Source organism: Labrus mixtus, chromosome 20 (genome assembly GCF_963584025.1).
Source record: "Labrus mixtus chromosome 20, fLabMix1.1, whole genome shotgun sequence".
Lineage (NCBI taxonomy): Eukaryota > Metazoa > Chordata > Actinopteri > Labriformes > Labridae > Labrus > Labrus mixtus.
Genome location: NC_083631.1, coordinates 6,142,484 through 6,167,306, shown reverse-complemented (window position 1 = coordinate 6,167,306; position 24,823 = coordinate 6,142,484). Strand labels below are relative to the sequence as shown.

General features: G+C 39.7%; 2 protein-coding genes across 10 annotated transcripts in view; both read right to left on the bottom strand.

Moving 5' to 3' along the window:
* The window catches only part of LOC132953999 (sterile alpha motif domain-containing protein 9-like), a 76,086-nt gene that overhangs the window by 32,075 nt on the left and 19,188 nt on the right, over positions 1-24,823 (bottom strand). For 2 of the 8 annotated variants that reach the window (XR_009665703.1, XR_009665704.1), the window contains 2 exons: positions 5,808-5,875; positions 4,649-4,746 (listed from right to left, as the gene is read on the bottom strand). Coding sequence is in view for 1 of the 8 variants with exons in the window: in XM_061026422.1 (XP_060882405.1) it covers positions 20,180-20,448; positions 20,641-20,957; positions 21,154-22,018; positions 22,764-22,767 (1,455 nt within the window). In the remaining 7 variants the exon portion in view is untranslated. The other 6 variants (XM_061026422.1, XR_009665701.1, XM_061026418.1 and 3 more) reach the window with 6 other exon arrangements.
* LOC132954112 (uncharacterized) lies at positions 147-3,478 on the bottom strand. Of its 2 annotated transcripts, none has more exons than XR_009665714.1 (3): positions 1,960-3,478; positions 1,621-1,688; positions 147-1,541 (listed from the first exon to the last, which is right to left on the bottom strand). XR_009665714.1 is itself a non-coding variant. In XM_061026572.1 (3 exons), the coding sequence occupies exons 2-3, from the start codon at positions 1,639-1,641 to the stop codon at positions 990-992; spliced, it is 573 nt and encodes a 190-aa protein (XP_060882555.1). In that variant the 5' UTR covers positions 1,642-1,688; positions 1,960-2,230; the 3' UTR covers positions 147-989. The 2 variants fall into 2 exon arrangements, 1 of the variants encoding a protein (XP_060882555.1); XM_061026572.1 differs by having other exon boundaries at positions 1,960-2,230.

Genomic DNA, 24,823 nt, shown 5'->3' with positions numbered 1-24,823 from the left:
TCCTGATATGTCCGGGTTTTTATAGACATTAACAATATAAATTGTAAGAAGCCTTTTTGACACAATGACTTCTGTTAAATATTCAACCTTCAAGCAATCGTTACCCTGAAATGAAGCAATGACTCCACGAGCAAAAATGCAGGAATAAAAAAAAAAAAAGATTTTAATGTGCAAGTTATTAACTTCATGTAAACGCTCTTAAAAAAGTCTTTGTACATGAACGTTCTGCAGCCGACCTGCAAGTTTGTAATCAGACCACATAATCACATGATCATAAGAAAACTTCTGTATTCAGGTGTCACAGTGAACGCCCTTTGGAACCGTCCGCTCTTACCGAGTCAGCACAATAATCCTGATTGACACAAGCGAAGCAATCTAGCAGCATTAACTGGAATCAAGCACATTTAGCATAGTCATTCTTAAAGATCTGTACCCATGCAGCACAGTGATGTTTAAAAAAGAAAAAAAAAGAAGGCACATCGGCCGTATTAATGGATTTAACATCGCAGATCCAAATTGTGAATCAGTCTGTACAAAAATATACATACAGCATCTGCACAGTGAACAGGCTCACTGAGAAATACAACATTGCACAATAAAACTACCCAACAACATCCAGACATGTTTCCCACATTAGAGGCCAAATATTTTAGGGACAAACACTTTTTTGGACATGCTGTTATAAAATACAAAAGATTCTCTTTTCTCCGTCCTGCTACAACATGATATCCAACAACACTCTGTTGGTTTTTCAGACTTCCCCGAGGCAGAGGCAGAACTTGTGGACGGTTGTGTCGTGGGAACATTTATCGCCCAGGTGAGCAGAAGGCACTTAAAAGAGGGTGCAGCTGCTCCCACCTGGCAGTGGATCCCAGGCACTGCAGGCCCGGTCCTCACCAGCTTAAAGTGCAGCAGCTTGGCCCCATTTGATGTCCACCCTTACTGGCAATGCTCCCGTCTGTGCTGGGTCCACCTGACTCTGGTCCAGTTCACACTGGTTGTGTGTCCAGTGAGGAAGGATCTGGCAGTGTGTGCAACTCAGACTGCCTGAGAGGATCTGTAGCTGATTCTGAGGCAGATGTGAGATTCACCGTTTGACTGTGTGAGTCCACGTGTGTGGAAAGTGTTAACTCTGCTGGCTGCACTGTCTGAACCGCTAAATCTGAAGATACCGGCTCATCTGGTAATGAAGAGGGCGATGGTCCATTTGTTACCGTGTGATCGACCTGCACCAGCTGTAGAGAATGTGCAGGTTCCTGTGGTTGTGAGGCGTTTGATGATGTGTCTGTTGGCAGGTGTTGAGTGCACGGCTCATTTTGTCTCTGTGGTCTGAGGTGTGTGTATTCGGCTTGTGTTTTTCCATTCTGCTCAGCAGTGGAGTAGTAAGGCAGGAACGGCCTCTCTGATGCACATGTCCGCATGGCCAGGTAGGTGTGCATGAGCAGGTGGGGGAATCGGGAGGTGAAGTAAGAGACAAAGTCATCAGGGATGGAGCCCAGAGTCTCTTGTACCTCTGCAGGCAACTCTCTGTAATGGTGTTTCTGTAGAGGGAGAGTCACAGTGAGTCAAACTTTACAGACCACATTCTTTCAAAGACAAAACAGGAAAATACATGCCTACCTTGTTTCTCATTGCACGCATCAGGTCTCTGACCGATCCACCTTTATAGGAACGGAACTTCCGCAGATCTGCAGAAGAAAGGAAGACAAAACTCAATACATCAACCACAGAAATGAATACCTGATAATCATTCAACTAGAAACCAATGAACAGGGACACCTGAAAAACAGAGCTAAGCTTCTTTAATGCTACACTGTTTCTCAAGAACCCACACACTCAGTCAGGGCACACAGAGAGGAAAGAGAGGATTTTGTTTTCATGTTTCATGTAAAGAGACAAAGAAGAATGTTTTACAACGTCTTGTATCTTCACGTGCAAACTTCAGCCTCGGTCTCGTACCTGTCTGCAGTGGCACTGTGATATGCTCCCTCCAGTCACTCTTCACAACAGCCCTCCCTCCTCTCTCCAGCTGTCTCACGATTGGTCCGTCCAGCGGCTCCTTTTCTATTCTGTCACTCACATCCTGCAAGCAACCAACAAAAGATTATTTTAGAGACTTTCCAGTCGTTCGACAATAGTCTTAATCACATTCTGACCATTTCTAGAATTTGGTGATCACTGACACGTTTGTAATGCTGTTGTTTTATTGACAAAAGTAGATGGAACACTAGTTATTGTTCATGTTGCCGGGTATCTTATAACTCTGCAGAGAATGCATGTTTGCAGCGTGATGCTGAAGGTATCTACTGCAAAGACCCGATATCTTTGAGTCTGGGTCAAAGTCAAAAACACAGAATATGTTCATGTTGAGCAGCCAGTCAATGTTGCAAAGGTCATCAGGTGGGAATTTATTTGTGATGAGTATGAACCATTTATCTTTTTACATGAATTTCTTCCCATTTGTCATCAGCATTGTTAGTTTCCGTCCTAGGTCTTGGCAGTTTTCTGGGGCACTAAGGAACTTCATTTTCTCTGCTTCTTCCCTTTGTGCATCCCGATCTTTGACTCTCTGGTAGAAATCACTTAGGTCTTTGTCAATCACTGTCTCTGTTTTTGCACCCAACCTCCGCAGGATGGCTTCTTTTTCAAACTCCACTTTGATAGTTTTCTCATTGAAGTTTGGTAGACGAACTTCATACACCTTGCTTTTAACAATACTAATAGAAGGCACAATGTCAACCTCTACCACATACTTCTTTTCTGTACTTTCCCTGTCCATAACTTCAATGAACCTTGGAGGCCGCACACACTGGCGTACATGCTCCTTGTCAGAACAGACACTTTTTTCAATGTAGTCCAAAGCATCTACAAAAATATCTCTCTCTTTGACAGGGATACCAATTATCTCACCATGCACATAACCTGCATCCTCCTTGCTGTCCATCACACCAAAGTGTATTGTACCATTTGATCTAATGTTCATACAGCCAGTGGCAAATTTAAGGACCTCTTTTGCAAACTTAGCTTGGAGTCTTGTGCGATCCAATGCAGCAGCTATGGCAAATGACTTAAATTCATGGCATGGAGATATGAGATCAAGAGCACCTGATTCTGGTTGCAGGACTCTGTGCTTTACATATATGAAATCAATCCCTTCTTGATCAAATGGTCGATGTCTGCAATCTTCCTTTGAAGTTGAAGTTTGTCTCTCTTTTGAGACATCTTCAACACTCTCATGAGTCTGTGCAGGAGGGTCTCCACTTGCTGTAGGAACACACTGAACTGATTTCAATTCCAACTCAAGTTTTTTACCACTGCTGGGCTTTTTCTTCTCTTGCTTAACCTCTCGTTGCTTTGAGTTGATGAGCTCATCTCTCTTTTTAATGATCAAATAAACAGGCCCTGGTGTCATGTTAAACTCAGTCTTTAAAAACTACTAATTTAATGTAAGAAGGATTTTTCCATTTATGTCTGCCTTATAAAGTCAAAGTCAACTTTATTGTCAATTTCAAAATATGCCAGACATACAGTGGAATCGAAATTTCGTTTGTCTCCGTCCCGCGGTGCAATACAACCAAAATAAGGTAAAATAAGATAAGGTAAAATAGATAAAATAAAATGAGGTAAAAATAAGATAAATAATATTTACAGTAATAAATTTTAAATTGTGCAAAAGGTACAAAATGGTAAATTCAGTTAAATTAAATTTAAAGAAAAAGTAAACTTGTGCAATATGTGCAATGTGCAGTAAACTGATTGTACTTTTGAGATGTTAGCTTCAGAGTTATTAGTCCAGAGTTCTTGGTGGCAAACGGGAGGGGGTTTCAACGTCCAGTGTTCGTGGGGGCAGAGGGGGTGGAAGGAAGAGAGGGGAGAGAGTTAAGCTTCCTGACACCCCAGCTGGTCCAGTTTGCCGATCAGCTGCTGAGGGATGATGGTGTTGAATGCTGAACTGAAGTCTATGAACAGCATTCTGACGTATGAGTTTTTGGTGTCCAGGTGGGTGAGGGCTGGGTGAAGAGCAGAACAGATGGCATCCTCGGTGGATCTGTTACCTCGGTATGCAAACTGGTAGGGGTCCAGGGTGGCGGGGAGGGTGGATTTGATGTGGGCCATGACTAACCTTTCAAAGCACTTCATGGCGATGGGGGTCAGTGCAACGGGTCGATAGTCATTGAAAGTGGATGGTGAGGGCTTCTTTGGAACGGGTATGATGGTGGTGGCTTTGAAGCACGACGGAACAACAGCCTGACTCAGAGAAGCGTTGAAAATGTCCGTGAAGACATCTTTGAGCTCCTCTGCACAGTCCTTCAGCACACAGCCAGGAATGTTGTCTGGACCTGCAGCCTTGCGGGTGTTGATCTTGGAGAAGGTTCTCTTCACGCTGGCTGCAGTCAGGCACAGGGTCTGGTTGTGGGGAGGGGGGGTGGTCTTCTGTGGGGGCGTGCTGTTGTGTGCTTCAAACCTGGCAAAGAAGCTGTTGAGGTCATTCAGCAGAGAGGTGTTGCTGTCACAGGTCTGTGGCTTGGGTTTGTAGTCCGTGATGGTCTGGATACCATGCCACAGGCTCTGCACGTCTCTGCTGTCCTTGAAGTGTCCGGTTATTTTTAGTGTGTAGCTGCGTTTGGCTTTCCTGAAGCCACGGGGCAAGCTTTTCTATGTACGGCTCCTTCACTCCAATTGATTTCAGCCAGGTGCTGACTTGAGATTCGGTCCAAACCTCGGGTGATGGGTCAAGTTTGTCAGCTGTGGGTGCGGAAAAAAGGAATCGGCAACAGGTTTGATTATAAATAAAAGATTGGGGGACATTTTGAGCATTTTGCCACTGACAGTTAGTGCTAATTAGGTTGTAAGTATCCAATAAGCTCTTATTGAAAACGTAAATCTTTAAATAGGTAAATACTTGGGTTTTTTGCTCCAAGGCGGCAGTAGAACTAGGGTTGTCAAAATATTAGAACTTTAACTTCGAAACGACTCCAAAAAAAACAAGATTGTATTGCTGTAAGGCAAGCGAGTGGTATACCATTTTTTGATAACCTTAAGCCTAACAACATTTGACCACAACACTGAAATATTTCCACCACTGCACTAGGTTTGTTTTTTTCTAGCTTTAGCGGAACCTTCTCGGTCAACACATGTAATCATTCATCTTCCACTTCACATATTACCCATGGTGTACCACAGGGATCAATCTTAGGTCCACTTTTATTTTCGATCTATATGCTCCTATTCTTCGGTATATCATTCAACATCAAAATGCCGTGTTTTTCAGTGATTGAAAGGGTTATAGTAGTATGAGCTTTGTTATATGTATAATATAATGTAAACCATTTGGCCTAATAAAGAAAAATTATGATTAGCATTTCAGCATCTTTCAGTATTTTGTTTTGGCATTAAAGACCACTAACTAAGCACAATGAAAGTCCCCAGTAAATATCATTGACATTCTTTTATTGTGAAACAGCTATATCAGGAAACTTTTTATTTTCAGCCAAGCCTTGTACTTAAATAGTATAAATCTGGATTATAATATTATACTTACAACATTTTGCTGCCAGTTAAAATATATATATATATTTAAGTATTTGTTGGACTTTTGATTCCACTATTCACAGTGACAGGTAAGCAACAAAGTTAATTTCCAACCCTGCTTGGTAGACTAATGGTATGGAGGCTGTATAGCCACTTATGACAGTTTGATTCCTGCTGGTGTCTTTATTGCACATCATATCCCTCTGTATCCACTGTTTCCTGTCTGCCCCCACCAAATAAAATGTAAAAATCACACAACTTGTCACAACACTCACCCATGATCTTCTTTTCTTTTTCATCAGATTATCAATGTTGGTGTTTCACCTTTCTTATCACCTTCCATCTGCAAAAGAAAATATTCAATTACATTGAGTCCATTATTGACTTAATTGTTATTTGAGTTATTGTTCTTAATTCTTATTCTTAATCATTATGCATCTATGTTGCTGCCCATGTATGTCTGATGCATTTATCAGTTTTTATGTCTATTTTACATTTTAGTGGGTTATTTCCTAAAAGCCTAACCAGTGTTGGGCCACGCAGGACAGTCAAACCTCTGTGCCTTTGAGTTATTTACTGAGATCACAAAGAGGCCTAAAAGGACTCTTTATCCCAGAATCCCCTGCGGTACTTCACACCTACGTGTGACGTTAAGGGGGGATCGGAACCTGAGGGAGACCCCAAAGGAAGGCGGCCAGGTGACAAAACTCTGAGACTCCCCTCGTTCAATCTCTTTCCACGCGCTGACTTCAAGTGCTCGGAGACACAAACTCACCTCCTGTTTCCTGCAACAATCTTCCTTTGTTTTAAGTTTTGGCGCGCAGGTAATCCGCGGCTGGCAGTGTTCTGAATTCCGAGCTCAGATTGTCCAGTGAACGCATCTCAGTTTCTCAGACTATAACAGATTATCACAAAGATAACGGTCTTATTCCGTCCTGCAATGAAAGGACATCAACGGACATCTTTCCCCTCGACGGAGAACCAACGAAGCCGCTCTTGCCGTAAGGGACCCTCGCCGCCATCAGACGCCTCTGCACCTGGACGGACAGAAGATCTGTTTTATCGCCGGACTCCTTTTTCCTTCACCGATCGCAGGCAAAGCGATTCACAAGTGAAGCTTAAGTAGGTCTGAGCAGAATTAGCTTTAGAGAGTGTTTTTAACAATTGTTTGATTGAAGCAGAAACTGTAATTTTTATCTTTGTTGGACCGTCGTGTCCTGAGTTTTACCTGTTTAAAACTCTTGTTGTTTCCATTTCGGACCGCTGCGTCCTATATGTGTTTATCATAACAGCGTTATGACCGGGTATTATTCTTCTGATCAGAAAGGCCAGTGTAAGCCGTATTAACTTGAATTCGGCCATTGGTTTGTTTCTGTGAATGAAGGGAATTACTCCGAGTTGTGGTGCGGGATTCGGACTGTGATCCGGCCTCTTCAGGCACGCATTTCTCTCCACCTCTACGCTCCTCTTCTATCCTTTTTTCTTCCCCTTTGACTACCACACACACACACACACACACAGATCTGTACACTCGCGGCCATCCAGACGCCTCAGAGACACAGATCGTGTAGGGCCGAACTCTGTCTCTTTTAGACATTAAGGCCACATTAGGTCTTTGTTAGGTGTGTGCCATCGAAAGGGCGACCACGTGGGACGAAGCAATCTCCCCCCTCTTCCCCTTCTCTATCTCTCTTTCATCCACAGACACACACACACACACACACACACATTCACACCTCATCCACAAGCCTTGCTTGATAATGTTTGTTGCTTAGATTAGTTTATGATAGTTATTTGTTTGATTAAGTTCATTGATTTTGGATTGATGTTACTTTGTTTAAATAAATTCTGTTATAATTTAAGAAAGCAGTTGTTTGTGAATACTGGTGTATTTGCATTGTGATATAAGCTGGGTGTGAAGGCTTTGTGTACGGATTTCACGCCTTCAATTTATTAAATATAGTTATTAATTATTAATAATATTAGTAATTAAATAACTGATTTGAGACTGATTTGAGTGATATTTTGGTTATATTTCCCTGAGTACAGGTTGGTGCCCCAAAACGAGATTAAACATAGTTTAATTATATTTTATTTATATTATTAATATTTAAATATAATTATTAAAGAATATAACCAAAGTTGACTTGATACAACCCCAACACCAGGAACAAGGACGGCAAATTAGCCATGGCTAGAAGTCCTAAGTATACACGTTGCATCGGTTGCACTTTAATCCAATGTGTAACAATGCCTATATGCCTGACAAATAAATTGATAAAGATAAATATACACATGGAATAAGACAGACTTTGGTAAAACTGGTTCACTAGTATTTTTAACCAATTTTGACAAACTTAAAACTGGATTACAGAAAGCTTCAAACATCCTGGTACAGACATTTCACTGAGTCACTCAATCTTAGTTCAATGCAAAAAACAGTTCAATCAATCAAATCATCAAAACTACTCAAGATTACAGCCCAAGTGATTTAACATTTTAGAGGACTTTATGGAAATCAACATTTTGGCATGACAAATATATTGGCTGAATTATTTTGTAATTGTTTTTATAAATTAAAAAGCCTAATGTACAAAACATTTCTATAGGATGCTTTAAATTTGGGGATTAATGGATTTTGAGTGCCTGGCTGTGGCTCAATGGTACTAATGATCATCTCTCAACCAGGGGGTTGGTGGTTCGATCCTTGCTTCTGCAGTCCACTTATCAAGGGTTTTTGGGCAAGACACTGGACTCTAAATCACTGCCAGGTGGCTTATCCAGTGATGTGTGAATTTTAAGGAATGGAATTAGTTTATGCATATGGTCAGTCACTTTACAAAACATCCTCTGTCATCAGTGTCTGAATGTGAACTGTAGAGTAAATGCACTTTGATATGTTAATGTAAAACATATTAGTCCTAAGTCTCAACAGGTATTAATCCACTATTTTCAAACTTTTGAGTGAACATGACGTGTAAAGACATCTGTGTTGTGTAGTCTAGTTTAAGTCCACTCGTGTTAACACCAAAATGATGATGTAGGCTACATTTAGCCTGGACAGGGTTCATATTTGCAATTTGAAGAGATGTAAAAGAACAATAAAAAAGCAGTATCATTAGGCCTAAACTGTGTTTGGCTATAAAAGTGTTCATCCAGGTCAAAGCTATGTTGACCTTTATCACATCGATTAAAGCCTACAACTACTGTATGATGTTTTTAAGGTGGTTGGATGAGATATAACTTTTAGTAGCCAGTATATAAATGTATCTTACCTCACACCCTCTGCAGTAGTGTCTTTAGTTGATAAGGAACCATCTGCTGCCGCACCCTGTGTGTCTGAAACAGAGGGAATGTGATGATAAGCTTGATAGTTTCATGAATTATTAAGACATTCTTGCTTTGATGGTGACTCATTTTTGCTTTGCTATAGTTAGTTTCAACAGAGTTAGTTTAGACCACTTCTTAAAAAATGTGAGCAAGTTATTTATACTCTAAATGGGAAAGATAGAGACGCAATTTCCCAAACTATCTTAATTATCAAAATGTTACATACATATGTCATTTAGATACAGGACTCTAAGACATACATTAAGAGAGCGTTTTACAGTTTAATAAAGTAGTCAGTAATCTGCAATGCATATATTTGAAAGTAATTTTTTAGCTCCCTGTTGTTGCCTATTTGTCAGGAGGCCGTGGCAGACCAGCCATTGATGTTTCAAGGCAGCATATAGTGTTTCTGCTGAGACAAGGATACACTGTCAAGCAAATGGCTGGCATGTTTGGTTGCTCCTCATCGTTTCTTTACAAGAAAACAAAGCTGCTTGGAGTGTCTGTTCGCAAGAGGACATCTACCAGTGACAGACGAAGAGCTCATCCAACACATTACAAGACTTCATGGGCTTTATCCTGATACAGGAAGTGAGGTACAGTAGTTTTTATGTTTCCCATGAACTATACAGAAAATGTATTTTTTAATTCGGGTCACCAATACAACTAGCTGAAAATGTTTTTGGTTTGTGTGTTGGTTCTATGTTATTAGATGATGAGAGGATTGCTCCGAGCTGAGGGGCTGTTCGTTCCACGCCGTAGGGTACGAGACGCATTGACCCAGATAAATCCTGCTGCAGCTGCACACAGGTGGAGCAGTGCTGTGACCAGAAGGGTGTACCATGTTCCCCATCCCAACAGTTTATTGCACATAGATGGAAACATGCGCGTCATAAGGTAATTGGTCTGTATGTTATATACATGACTAAGTATTAACAGGGATGAACTCCATAACTACACAAGATATTCTCTAATTTATATAATTTATGTTATCAGATTATACTCTTTTTGTAAGAGAGACCGGAGCCCAGCAGATAGAAAGAAAAACAAACACGGACAGACTGACCAAATTACATATAGCATCAGAGAAAATCACATACATCACTAAATACATTTGAAGTTGAAAGTTTGTATTATATCAGTTGGCGTTATGGATATGGTGGTGGAGAGCATTGTTACGTTTGATACATTTTTTTTTTTTTTTTTTAAATTCAACACAAATAATCGTGCCTCCACTGTACTGATGCAGTTTGTAAAAGCAACCTGCATGTATGGCCTTCCTTCCAGAGTTAGATCAGACTATGGAGGTGAGAATTCACAAGTTGCACTGTTCATGAACCTTGTTCAAGGTGTGGAGAGGAGGAGTCACATCACAGGTGAGTCTGTCCATAACCAAAGAATAGAACGTCTTTGGAGGGATGTTTTTCTGCATGTTCTACCATCTTACATCTATCTGTGATACATTTTACTCTCTTGAGAATTCTGAGCTTCTTGATGCTGAGGATGACCTCCACAAAATGGCACTGCAAATTGTCTTTCTGCCAGAATTTCAGAAATGCCTGGAATAACCACAGTCTGCGCACAGAAAACAATAGAACACCTGTCCAAATCTGGATTGCAGGAATGCTGGCCAATATGGAGATGGACAGCACAGCCATCAACAATGTCTTTGGTGAGGACCGTTACAGTGAACAGAGTTTGGAGGCCCTTTTGGCACACCATGGGATTGGCACTTTCCCCAGATGTGCCAATGATGATGACAATGACCATTTCCCAGCTGTTGTTGTGGAAGAACCCAGAATCCACCTCACTTCACAGCAACAGCAACTCATCATCCAGGCAGTTGAAGATATTCCAGATATGACACAGAAATACCAGACTTGCTGCACAGTAATTGCAAATATGCTTGTGTTGCCGCAAAGTGAAAATAATAATGTATAATAGTTAAGATCAAACTGATACATTGGACGACAATTTAAAGTAATATCACACAGTAGGGAGTGATATTGTACTTAATATCGTCACTGCGGCGTGTGTCTACGACAGAATCGTAGCAGTGAATATATCCAGAACAACATCTTGACCTCGAGTGTGATGTTGCTTTTATACAACAGTAATACAAGCAGAAAATAGTGGTAACAAGTAAAAATCAACAACAGATTATTTTAACTCCACCAACTCAACTAGTTCCACAGTTTAACTAAAACTAGTCTCATTCTAAGCAACCCAAACACTCTCCTGCACTGTTACTTTGTTGGTCTCCATGGTTACCACAGAGCAGCTACTTTGTAGTACGAATCTTAACTTGTGTGTCATAAGAAATGGATTTTATCATGAAACCATTGAAATTAGAGTCTGTTGTTTGAGATGATGAATAGATAAAAACTGTCAGCTGTAAATGTCAATTCAAAGTATTCAAAGCTCCTGGCTGAGGTGGAGTGATACATGTTGTGAAAAGTCCCAGTGATGTTGTGTCCTATATCGTCACTCATGTAATGCCTCTGATCCAATCATATTGCTTGGTCAGAACTAACGGTTGTATAAATTACCATATACCATACCTTATGATGGAAGAAGTATTCTGCTCCTGTACAGAAGTAAAAGTGGTATTACCACACTGAAAATACTCCTGCATTTAGATGTTGTATAGTAAATGTTCACTGACAATGTTTTACTGTTATAATATTGTTTCAACAAATATTAAAGGCAGGTGAGGAATCTGCTCACTCTTTTACTTAAAGTACCCTCTATATGATCATAGTTAAGTAATGTAATATTTTGTCTAATGACCAATAATAAGACTACTTCTTGCAGTACACCACTTTACACCCTGTCATTTTACCTCAGAAATCAAAGACACTGCATATTTTTTCTTGAAGAATACAATTTAAATTTTATTGTACAACTGCAAAATGTCCTGCCTCCATTGCATAACATTGGAACATGTCATTGATAACCAAGTTTGAGGGGGAAAAAAAGGTGCGAGTTGTACTTTAACATGGAAATATCAGTAAACGTCATATCAGTTCTGAAATATTTGACTCCCAAAGAGTAATTTGGGAGTAGTATAACCATACTATAACTACTAATTATTCTTGTGTTCAGTTATAATTACTTTACACTAATGCACTGAAAAAGCAGTTTTAATTTGAAGAAAATTGCAGCAACGTTACAGACTGTCGACAAATATCACATCCAGCTTTGCTCCTGGGTCAAAGCGGCGTCGTTTAAATGCTTGAAGGCTACCCTGCAAGATGTTGTCTCTGCGAACGTTTATTTGATTGCTTGTGTGATTACAGGTGAGGTCCACTTTGCTGAGGAGCTTCATCAAGACAGTTTGCAGATCAATTCTGTAACATAAAAACAAATATAAAACTAAGATGACAAAAGACAACTTTGAAGTTTGAGAATAAATATTCAAATGAAAGTAAAATAACATACTGAGATGATGAGGATTCACTATTCTCCACTATTGTTCTAAGAGTTGGCTGAAGAGGCAGTGATTGTACAGGAGACTAGTGAGGAGGAGAAGGAAGAGGAGGTGAAGGGCTCTGTTGGTCTATGGCAGGGCAAGCATTGCTCGGGTCACATGCATCTATTATCTGAATTGGAGGCAAAAATACACACAAACACAGATACACAATATACATTAAAACTGTAATTTAAAAAAACTAGTACAAATGAAAATGTTTGAAATGACATTGCTAATCACCTGTCCAGCTGGTGTTACCATCCACTGAATATAGAGGGTCGAAAACCCTTTGTTGTACTGCTCAATGGATCCTGACAGTGTGCTTTCAAGTACTTTGGTTGATGCTGCTTCTCTAAGACAAAAAACCTCACTGGCCATTTCCTCTTGCCCAACAAAATCAAACAATGTCTAAAGCAGAGAACAGAAACAGGACTTTACATCTATGAATTATCATACCATGCACAACCCAGAGCAAAACTTAACATCAGAGGTGAACTCCTTCTCAGAGGTTAACATTAAGACAGGTAAAGTGATAACCTGAATAGATTCAGACAAGACAAACTTCCTCGTCCTCTCCAATCCATTAGGAAACTTGAATTTGAGCAGCACACTCTCAGGCTCTTCAAAAGCTTCCATTCTGTCTTGTCTTGCCTCAATTGCCTATAACACATAATTACACTTGTATGAATTTTAAAATGCATTTTTAGAGCAACAGACTGTGAAAGAGTAATTGAAATCATATTTCATTACATAACTAATAGAATTTACCTTTAACCGTCTCTGTTCCTGTGACTCCAGTCCCTGACGTCTCATTTCCTGTTTGCGATAAAAGAAAACATGTTTTCATCTAATCCATTAATACAATACAAATGTTTTTTCCAATGACAATCCAGCATGAAAGTAGCCTACTATTTGTCTGTCTGCCAACAATGATTCATTAAATTCTGCGTCTTGTTGAAGCCGTAGAGCCCGCCATTCTTGCAATGTCTGAAAAGCAATCAGTATAAGTGAGAGATACAACATAATTAGAATAGAAAACTGTATGACAGTAACCCATTACAGAAAAAATACAAAACTTTTACCAAAAACTAATGGTAATGAAGGCAAGAGGTGTGTTCTTCATTACCTCAGTTGTGCTTGTTTCAAAAAGTGGTCCTGGCACAGGCTCACTTTCAAAGCATGCTGCTGGTGCAGGCTCAGGAGGTGCGAGAGGCATACCTAATGTTGTTTCCTGTGATATATTGTGAAAGTTCACAAACAATCAACTCATGCGATCCAAGTTCAACATTTTTTTTATCACTGACCAAAGTTACTGTATGAGGAACTGCATACCTGTAACACAAGTGGGAGGATGTATAGTCTACTCCTTCCAGTAACCTCCTTTAATTCTTTGACAGAATGGACTTGGACCTTTGTCAGCCTCTTGCCTTTATCAGCTCTGGCCAACTCAAACCCAAACAGATTTAAGCTTATTTGGGGGTAGCTCTGATGGACAAACTGATTAAACTCTGCCAAGCTCCAGTTCAGTTTAAGTTGAAAGCGTTGGTTTTTCCCTGTCTCATGCACTGGTCTCCCTAAAATGAAAGAAATTTGAGAAATACAAAAAGATGTATCATTCAGCACACATCATTTGCTGTTTAAGTCTGTACAATGTCAATCTAATGTGAACATGTTTTGTAAATATAATTTATAAATTACATATAATTACTTTATATTCATTGTCTCATTTTGGTTAGGTAAGGCTTGTTTCAATGGTTTCACCCCCTCAGATGTCCTAAACTTACCAAAACCAATCTGAGCAAACTCCTCTCGTTGTTTTACTGTGGGGATCCACAGGTTATGTTGTTTGCTTTCATTACGCTGTCTACATATTTGACGTTAATGTTTATGTTAATATTCGTGAAACAAGAGCCAAACAAGGTCCAGTTATCTATTCTATTGTAAATATAAGCTGATTTTCAGCTAGCGTCTTAGCTATATAACGTTAATAACATTGCACTACCTGTTTGCCGTTAGTGACATTACTCTAGCTAACTGTAGTAGTAGCTTACAGCTAGCTCTAGCGGCGGTAACGTTACCGTTACTACGGCGTTATAGTTTACCTGACCAAATTACCATATTCATTTCGGATATGTCTGTACATAATTGAAGATATCTACAATGGCATTTTTACATGTGGAAATTCAATTTTTGATATCAACAATTCAATTTTGACTAGTTAAAAAGAAAATTGTAGATATCTCTAATATAATTGTTACACGTAAGAATGTAATTACAGATATCTGGAATTGCATTCTTACATGTAATAATTCCAGGTCAAGATATCAATAATGTAATTTCGACTAGTAAGAAGTGCATTTTAGATATCTGTATCTGTATTGTTAGAACAATTGTAGATATCATAAATGAACTTTGTCACTAGTAAGAATAGAATTGTTGATATCAAGAATTAACATTTTTACTAGTGAGAATTGAGTTGTAGATATTATGAATTAGAATGTCAAAATGTCATTATGGATATGTCGACTTTGAATTACAACATGTAAAAATTGAATTACAGATAGACCTATCTGTAATTAAATTTGAATAGAAGTCAATGGCACAAGTTGACTAGTTGTAATTAAGTTACAGATATCTACAATGACCTCCACTAGTGAAAAATTAATTGTAGATATCTTTAATTAGAATTGTTACTTGTGAAAATTACATTGTGGATATGTCGGCTTGGAATTCTAACATGTCAAAAAGCAATTATTGATATCTACAATTGCTATTAATACTTAAATGTTAAAAGGGCTTGCCATACCTCTACGCTGTAGTCGGGAAAGATGTGTGTCTTGGAGCCACGGAAGGATAGGGACCCAGCCTCTCTCGCCAGCTTCAGGATGCGCTCCTTTGCCTGGAAATAGTGGATCCGAGCAATGAATGGACGTGGGGGATCATCCTGCTTTTTCCTCGGAGTGGCTACTCTGTGGGCTCTGTCCACAGTCAGGGGGATAGGAAAAGCGTCTGCTCCAAAAAGTTCTTTAGCCTAAGGAATATTTCCATGAACGAGGATGGATGCTGACCCTCAACTTTTTCAGGTAAGCCTGTTATACGGATGTTGTTGCGCCTCGATCTATTTTCCAGGTCGTCCGTCTTAAACTTGAGGGTCTCGTTTTCTTTGGACAGGGGGAATCGTCCCGTATTTTACACTTTGATATTGCGTCCCGTTTTGAATCAGTACGGGACGCGGTTTGTCCCCTACTGATTCAAAACTTCCAAGATGCCTTGAACTAGTGATGTGTAGTTCGTGAACGATTCGTTCAAAACGAACGAATCATCTGGGTGAACGAACTGAACTGAATCACTTACTGAAAAGAGTCGTTCATTTCTCAACTTCAGTTGCGCTCTCCCGTCTCGTGTCTCTCTCTAGACCAGGGGTGGGCAAACTTTTTGACTTGCGGGCCACAATGGGTTCTAAAATTTGACAGAGGGGCCGGGCCAGGAACAGATGGATGGAGTGTTTGTGTGAACTAATATAAATGACATGTAAAAGCCATTACATGAAAGGATTTGGCCTTTAACAGGTAGCAAAGCATGAATATGCAAGGCTCATTGTACAAATTGATTTCCAAATGCATTCATTTAATTTAATTTAATTTTAATAAACACAGTAGAGAAACTCACGTTCAGTTTCAGTGGGAACAGTGTTGTTGATCTCCCTTTTTTGCCAGTGCATTAAAGTCTGGAGTTAGTTTTGTAGTGGTAATTCTCAGGATAGATCCGAGGTGTTGGTCAGTTAACTTGGATCTGTGAGGGGCTTTGTTGATGTTCATGACGCTGAATGTCTGCTCACATACGTAGGTATATCGCTTAGCTCAGGAAATTTGTCGGATTTCCTCATTAACTCCAAAAATGCGCTGATCTCCACTTTCAGCTCCCACACTCGTTGAAACACTTTGCCCAAACTTAACCAGCGGACACGAGAGTGGTACAGTAAGTCCTGATGATCCGCATCAGTTTCCTCCAGGAACATAATAAACTAACGACGCTGAAGTCCCCTTGCTCGTATAAAGTTAACAAGTTTTACAACTGGATTCACTGGATGATTAAGCTGCAATACAGACTGACACAGAGATTCCTGATGGATGATGCAGTGAAGGAAAATAACATCCTGGTCAGGGTTTTCCTCTTTCACTTTATCCTGGATTCTTTTCAGCAGCCCAACATGTTTTGCAGTTAAATTTGGCGATCCATCCGTTGTGACATTGGCAAGTTTACTCCAAGGTAGCTTCATTCTCTCGATGACAGCAGACACCTGGTTATACAAGTCCTCTCCTCGCGTTTTTCCTTTCAGGGACTCCGTGGTCAAAAACTCCTCCGTTATCTCAAAACTGTCATTAATCCCTCGGATAAAAATGAGGAGCTGAGCAGTGTCTTTCACATCATTACTTTCATCCAGCGCTAGTGAATATAACTTAAAGGACTCAGCCTTTTTGTTTAATTCACTGGCTATATCTTCGTCAATCAGTTCCACACAGTGAGTCACAGTCCTGTGTGATAAACTGATTTTTTCAAACTGGCCTTGGCTCTCCGGACCTTTGCTGTCTCTATGATGCATTCTTTTAAAAACTCGCCTTCGGAGAAAGGCTTGCTAGCCTTTGCTAATTTGAATGCCAGCAAAAAACTTGCCTTGGTAGTTGACTCTTGAATCGCAGTTTGTTGGTGAAAAAAATGTTGCTGAGTCTGTAAATTATCCTTCAACCTCTGAGCTGTAGCCGCCCGTTCTTGCGTTGACTGCTTGCTAGCGTAGTTAGCATGCTTCGTAGCAAAGTGACGACTGATACTGTACTCTTTGAAAACTGCGACAGTTTCTTGGCATATCAGGCATACAGCCTTTGATCGGACTTCAGTGAAAAAATATTTAGTTGTCCACTCTGTATTAAACACTCGGCATTCACTGTCCACTTTTCTTTCCTTTGGTCCGCTCATTTTTACAGAATGGCTCATACGGGTTCATAGGGCAAAGCGAAAAAGTGAAGAAGGGAATAATACACCACACTCTGAAGTGCGCCATCTATTGGGGAAACGCGGGCATTACAGGGGAAAACGAACGAGGTTTAATTATAATAAAATTTAATTTAATAATAATATAATTTGGACAAGTTCGGCGGGCCGGATTAAAAAGCCCAACGGTATATGTATATGGCCCGCGGGCCGTAGTTTGCCCATGCCTGCTCTAGACCGTAAGAGTCACTCAAAGCCCGCCCTCCCTCTCCCTTTCATGTCAGTGATACGTACTGACTGAACCAACAGGACAGAGTCGGTCGGGAGCTCTGTGTCACTAAAGCCCGCCCCTACTTCTCCCTCGCATGTCTCCAAAATTGAGGAAGTAGCAAATATGTTCTTTAATATTTAGGTGTCGCGAAAATGTTTGTGCTTTTTATAGCTGCTGTCAGTTTGCAAACGGCTTTTATATCCAACTTAGCTGACTGTTTTAACATCCACTAACGATCGTGTTTCAGTCAGTACAGTGTATGAGTGTGTGTGTGTGTGTGTGTGTGTGTGTGTGTGTGTGTGTGTGTGTGTGTGTGTGTGTGTGTGTGTGTGACTGAGGCTGGTGACTCGCAGTCTCGCTCGTTCACGTTCAGTCAGTGTTTCGTTCACTGAACGAACTGAGAGGAAGAGAGTGACTCGGAGGCGGAGCTCTTGTTCAGTTCGTTCACTGAACGAACTGAACAAGAGCTCCGACGTGAATCACTGAACGAACTGAGAGGAAGAGCAGAGCTCTCGTTCAGTGAACGAACGCGAGCAGAACTAAACGTTCGGCCGTGTTTCAGCTTATTACATTCTGATTCACAGACAGAGCTGCGGAGAAGTACTGAACGATTCAGTGAACGAATCTTTTGAACAAATCACTTTACTGAACTGATTCTACTGATTCAGTACACTGAAAAGAACTGCTTTTCCCATCACTACCTTGAACTCAGCATCATTCAGCCGGCTAGTTCCCGCCTCCTCGGAGCGTCCATTGGTTTGTTTGGTTCTTTTTTGGCATGAGCAATGAGAGCTCTTTAGTGATTGGGTGAGAGAAAGTCATAGGAGTCAGAAGGAAACATGTCTGCAGCTGCCTCTGATACCTGCACCTTGCACCATTGAAACGTAAACGGATGCAGAAATACAGACGTGAGTAGAAAGTAATGACTGGCTTGACAGTGTCAGTGAAAATGAATATAATGTAAAGGAAACTATTGTAGGCCTACTGAATATATTTTCTCCCATGTTTATAGATAGGTTATTCCAGTATAGTTTGGATAGTGTGAACATTTTTCAGTACATAAAACAAAAAGATGACATTTATTTTAGCTAAATCTGTATTCACACTATGGCCTCAGATATCATCAATACAACATCAATATATCGACAGTAAACACTTAATTAATACAATAAGAAAATAGTTCAAAACCATATTAATAGTATCATTCATGATCTCATGAGAAAACAACAAAAACAACAGACTGAAGGACAGAATAAATGAACTACTATTAAATTCGTATCGTTTATTTAATTAAAAATCTGTCATCTTACTGCTCCCCTCTATGTTACAGCAGTGTCAAAAGCGCTTCACTAATACTCTGTTAATGAATTAATGTTAAGTTAATAACTTTATTTGAAGTTTAAGTTAAGTTGTAAATTAGATAGGCCTAGCTAGTAGTAAGCATCTGCTGAAGTCGTGTTAGGTGCGTTTCATTGTGCATACATTACTGTATCTGCCTTTACACTGAAGTTTTGTGTTTGTACATTTTTTCGGAAAAAAAGTGTTAATAAAGCACTTAAAACTTTAAATATGACTCTTAAATATTACTTCATTAAAACCATGTTTTAAATCATGATTCACCACAACTGGTGCCCCACCCCACCATTGGGCCAGTGGTGGTCAGGCCCCTGCTGAGTTGCACCCCGCTGTGGGGTGTCCTTTATTTTTCTGCTTGGAAGGTGGTAACCCTAGTTGGTCATCTTCATTAGACTGCTCCTCTGAATGTTGGTTTTGCTTTCTTGTAGGTTTTCCCATGTTGTCAAATGTTTGTGCACGCTTGCACAGTAAACTGAAACGTAATTGAGTATGTGTGGTATAATTTAAAGCAGAATCTTAACAGAGCTCTCCCGGTCTGCAGCCTACTCCGTCATCGCTCAAACCGGAAGTCTCAAAGGTGTTTTTTTAAATGAAGTCTCACTTGTCTTAAGTCCAAGATGATTAAAAGAAGCAAGCTTTGGTGGTGACTCGTGGTCAAAGGAGCGGCTATACTGTTAATCCCTACAATGTTATTGAAAAGCTGCGTTCATTCTATGATAAACACATTCTATTTCCGACGAGTTCTTCAAAAGGAAAGTCCCCAGTATAAATTTCATTGACATGCTTTTATTTTTAAACAGCCAGAGGTGTAAAGAGTACTAAAATATTCTACTCAAGTCAAAGTACTGTTACTTTGATGAAATTTTACTTAAGTACAAGTAAAAGTACCAGTTTAAAAATGTACTCAAAGTAAAAGTAAAAAGTAGCTGGTTGTACTTTAAGTAAAAGTTACTTTTAACACTTTCAATGTTTAACAACGGATCTCTCCTGTGAAGTGCAATAAGGACACAAGGATTTAAATCTCAAAGTTGTTTTAAATTAAGGGAAATCTTTACAAATAAAGTGTATTAACAACATAAAACATGTCAACACATGACAGAATATTCTCTTCCTGTCGAAAAACAAAACATGTCAAATGAACAACGTGGCAGCTGCTACAAAGAAAATTGCCCTGCCTCACTGTATCTCTTAATTAAAGGTCCTATATTTGTGGTTTCTTCTTTTGAACATTACTCTCTAAACTCCTTGTTTCGTTTGAGCAGAAGCTGGTTTTCAAAGTCAGTAGAGTTCATCCTTGCTCGCTTTGAAGTGAACAGGAGTGCAGCAGTGCTGAAGAGACGCTCACAGGCGGCTGAGGCAGGCAATCCAGTGTTGAGCTTGAGAGAAAGGTTTTTGATTTGTGGAAATGAGTTCATAGTGTAGACACTCTCTAGGTAACTATTCAGCTCCGCATTAGCCTCTTCTGTCTGGTCAAGCTCTTGTCTCACATAGCACAGACCTGTTGAGTGACAAACAAACAAACAACAACAACACATATTGAATATTTTCATCATAATGCAGAAATTAAAATAACTACAACTTGTGTAGAAAGACCCATGTTACTGCACTTATCACATGTCGATAGAAATATAGTGAATAGAACTGGGATGAATAATTAACAAATTATTGATATTAAATAATTAAATCATACCTGCTTTTATGGTATCAGCACTCTCAGTCCAGGTGGTCTTGAACTTTGGCAGAAGGATTGCTGCAGCAATCAGTTCAGGGTCTTTCATCATCCCACCAAAGCGCTTTTGGACACCATTCTGAATGGCTGTGATGAGGGGCCGACACATCTTGGAGGATTTCTCCTGTATTTTGAGTTCTGCTTGTAGCTTGAAGATCGCTGGCAGAAGCGACCCCAAGTATGTTTTTTTCTCAGACTGAAGAATGTTTAAAGCCTTCACCAAAGGCTTCATCACAGTGCAGTACTCAGTCAGGAAAGCAATTTCAGCTGGACTCAACCTGTATAACATCAATCAAATGTATACAACTTTTAGCAAACTTCCTGAAGGAATAGGTGTGGAATGTGTATGGAAATGTGTTTTGACAATTTCATATAATTATGGAAAACACAGAAATATGCAAGGTAGCTTCGGGCATCATTTATCATTTGTGTCATTAACATTTGATACTTAAGAAAATCTGAATTAAAACTCACATTTTCACTTCGAGTTCTTGACAGACACCCCCGATAGCGTCCTCCCCCGTCTCTTGTATGATCTGAATGATTCTCTCTACAGCCATGTATGTTGAGTTCCACTGATTTTTCTTGGGCCGGATGAGCTTGCGCTTGCATTTTTTTCGAATAGTTTCTGCTGCGATGTATGACCGACCTGACTTGTTCCACATTGCTTGGCATTTTCCAAAGGCTGCGTGTGATAGAAGTTTGTATGTGTGATTCGTTTTTGCCTTGGCAGCATCTGTTGTGGTGACTAAGTTTAACAGGTGGCATGCACACCTTTGGTGTGGAGGAAGCTCAAGACCATTATCTTCAGGCTCTGAAGAGTCTGACTCTGAATCCTCAGATTGGCTTTGCTCACCAAATTCCTTAAATGCTTTAATAAAGTTTGAGCCACTGTCCGTTGTGGTTCTTACCACTTTCTCCCTTATTCCATATTCACAGTGAATGTCATAAAGGGCATCTGCTAGGACATCAAAGGTTTGGGACCCTTTCAACCTCTTGCAAGCAAGTGCAGCGGATCTCCTCTCCAAGGTTTCTTCATCTATCCAATGCGCTGTGACACCTATGAAACTTTGCTGGTGTGCTGTCCAACAATCTGTGGTGGTGGCAACATAGCTGACTTTTCTGAGATGCGACCTCAAATTCTTCTTCATCTGATTGGCAGCAACCTCTATTCTGGCCTTGAGAGTGGATGTGGAAATGACCTTATATTGGGGATTCAGTGTCAATAAAAGTTCTTTGAAAGCAGGTTTCTCAACCAAAGAAAATGGATGATGACCATCACAAATGAAGTTTATCATGAGCTTGTTAACCTCCTCAGCCAACTGAAGTCCTTCAGCCTCTGTGAACAAAATGTTTACATAATTATCAATGTTGTGTTCATTTCACAGACTGAATTGGAAATATTTACATTTATAGATAAAAGGTGTTCTACATGCATTGCATTTTGTCTTTTTACATTTCATAATGCACAATTCTTGCTCACAGAGACCTGAAGATATGAACAAATCATGATCCCCCCATTCCCTCGCTCAGAATGGGCCTTTGGGGGGTGACTATATGCGCTGTAGTAAACGTTCGACCCGCGTATAACAGTATAGTCTACGAGTCTGTATTACCTTATTTGACAGAAATCTGTGCATTTCTTGTTATTTCTGACCATTTTATAAATAATATTATCATTATGCTTAAGTTACTGAAACCCCAATTAAATCTGGCATAATAATAATAGCCTAATATTTTTTTTCCTTTGACTTCCTACAAAATAATAAAATGTGTGACAGATTTAAGTCACAGATAATATGGATCATTTGATCAGATCAGGAAATAATAAAAATATATTTGCTGGCTATATAGCAGCTCTGTTTGACAGTCTGTGTGGAGAAGTTCACAGACTACAGCTGGCTGACGTAACGGTCGTTAAGTTATTGATTGTTGATAAAAGCAGACACGGTGGAAGTGGACAGAGGAAATGAAGGCTGTAAAACCACTGCTGACAGTTTTATTCCTGCTGGTGTCTTTATTGCATAACATATCCCTCTGTATCCAACAAACAAACAAATTGCACAACTTGTCACAACACTCACCCATGATCTTCTTTTCCTTTTCCTGATTATCAATTTTGGTGTTTCACCTTCCTAATCACCTTCCATCTGCAAAAATACATTCAGTCCATTATCAACTTAGTTGTTATTTCAGTTGTTCTTAATTCTTATTCTTAGTCATTATGATCAATCTGCCTGTCTGCGTCTGCTCTACTGTTAGTTTTTATGCATTTATGTCTGCTGCAAATACTAGTTTTTATGTTTTACATTTTTGTATCATGTTTGTTATTTCCTAAAAGCCTAACTAGGGACAAGAAAGGCAAATTAGCCATGGCTAGAAGTCCTATTGCATTGGTTGCACTTTAATTCTATGTGTAACAATGGCCATATGTATTATCCCTGACAAATAAACAAATATAGATAAATATACACATGGAATATTACAGATGTTTGGTCAAACTGGTTCACACGTATTTTAAACCCTTACAACTATGAAGACAAACTTGATTAGAAAAACTTCAACAGTCCTGGTACAGACATTGAACAGAGTCACTCAACCTTAGAGAGGCCTCTATGGAAATTCAAATTTTGGCAAAACATTTCTAAAGGATGCCTTAAATTTGGGGTTTAATGGATTTTGAGTGGCTGGCTGTGGCTCAATATTGATGGTTGATGGTTCAATCCTTGCTTCTGCAGTCCACTTATCAAGGGAATGTGTAGGAATGAAATTAGTTTATGCTGATGGTCACTTTACAAAGCATCCTCTGCCATCAGCGTCTAAATGTGACATGTAGAGTAAATGCACTTTGAAACATTAATGTAAAACATATTCGTATGAAGTCTCAACAGGCATTAGTCCACCTTTTTGTACTTCTGAATGTAAAGACACGTGTATGTAGTCTAATTTACGTCCACTCATGTGTTAACAACAGAATGATGATGTAGGCTACATTTAGCCTGGGCAGGGTTCATATTTGCAATTTGAAGAGATGTAAAAGAACAATAAAAAAGCAGTATCATTAGGCCTAAACTGTGTTTGGCTATAAAAGTGTTCATCCAGGTCAAAGCTATGTTGACCTTTATCACATGGATTAAAGCCTACAACTACTGTATGATGTTTTTAAGGTGGTTGGATGAGATATAACTTTTAGTAGCCAGTTTATAAATGTATCTTACCTCACATCCTCTGCAGTAGTGTCTTTAGTTGATAAGGAACCACCTGCTGCCGCACCCTGTGTGTCTGAAACAGAGGGAATGTGATGATAAGCTTGATAGTTTCATGAATTATTAAGACATTCTTGCTTTGCTATAGTTAGTTTCAACACAGTTAGTTTACACCACTTCTTAAAAATTTAGCAAGTTATTTATAATCTAAATGGAAAAGATAGAGACGCAGTTTCCCAAACTATCTTAATTATCAAAATGTTCTTAAAATTGTATTAATTCTTATTTCTTGTTTTCTTGGTTTGCTGATGGTCGGACTAAAACAGTAGTTCTCTTGTAGTGAGGAGGGAAAGTTGACTAAGAGAACCAGTTGTTATTTTTCTGCATGCAAAATTCAGCCCATAATCACTAGGATGTAAAACATGATGCAAAGAAAACCAAACTTTCTTTGGTTTCGAGGGTCCTCTCTCCATTCTCGGCCCAGGTGTATCATACTCCCTACTTCCTTCATTCCTGTTATGTCCCTGCGATTTTCTTATGAGCAACCACGAAAAAAAAGGCAAACATTGCTCCTACCTTGATGAAATGCAGACACATAAACAGCCTTGTTCCACTTCTCCGGGCTGGTTTTCTTTTATTAAGAGTCAAATTGTTCTGCCGCTCCAAAGAGAAGCACTGGACGTCGGGCTGCTGTTTCTTCCGCTTCCCCGCCTAAACTCTGAACACCGGCTGGTTCTGCCTGTCACCGGGCTTGACTGGACCTACTGTGCAAACTCAGTGCCTTAAGTTTCTTTTATGGGGAAATTCATCGACCTACCCTCATGTGCACCGCCCTTACTGGAATTTCTGCCACGTTTAGTGATCTAAATCATTTGGCACAGCACATGAATAATAAGGGCCGGCTCTACAGTCTCCTATTGGCTCTTTAATCGGTCTAT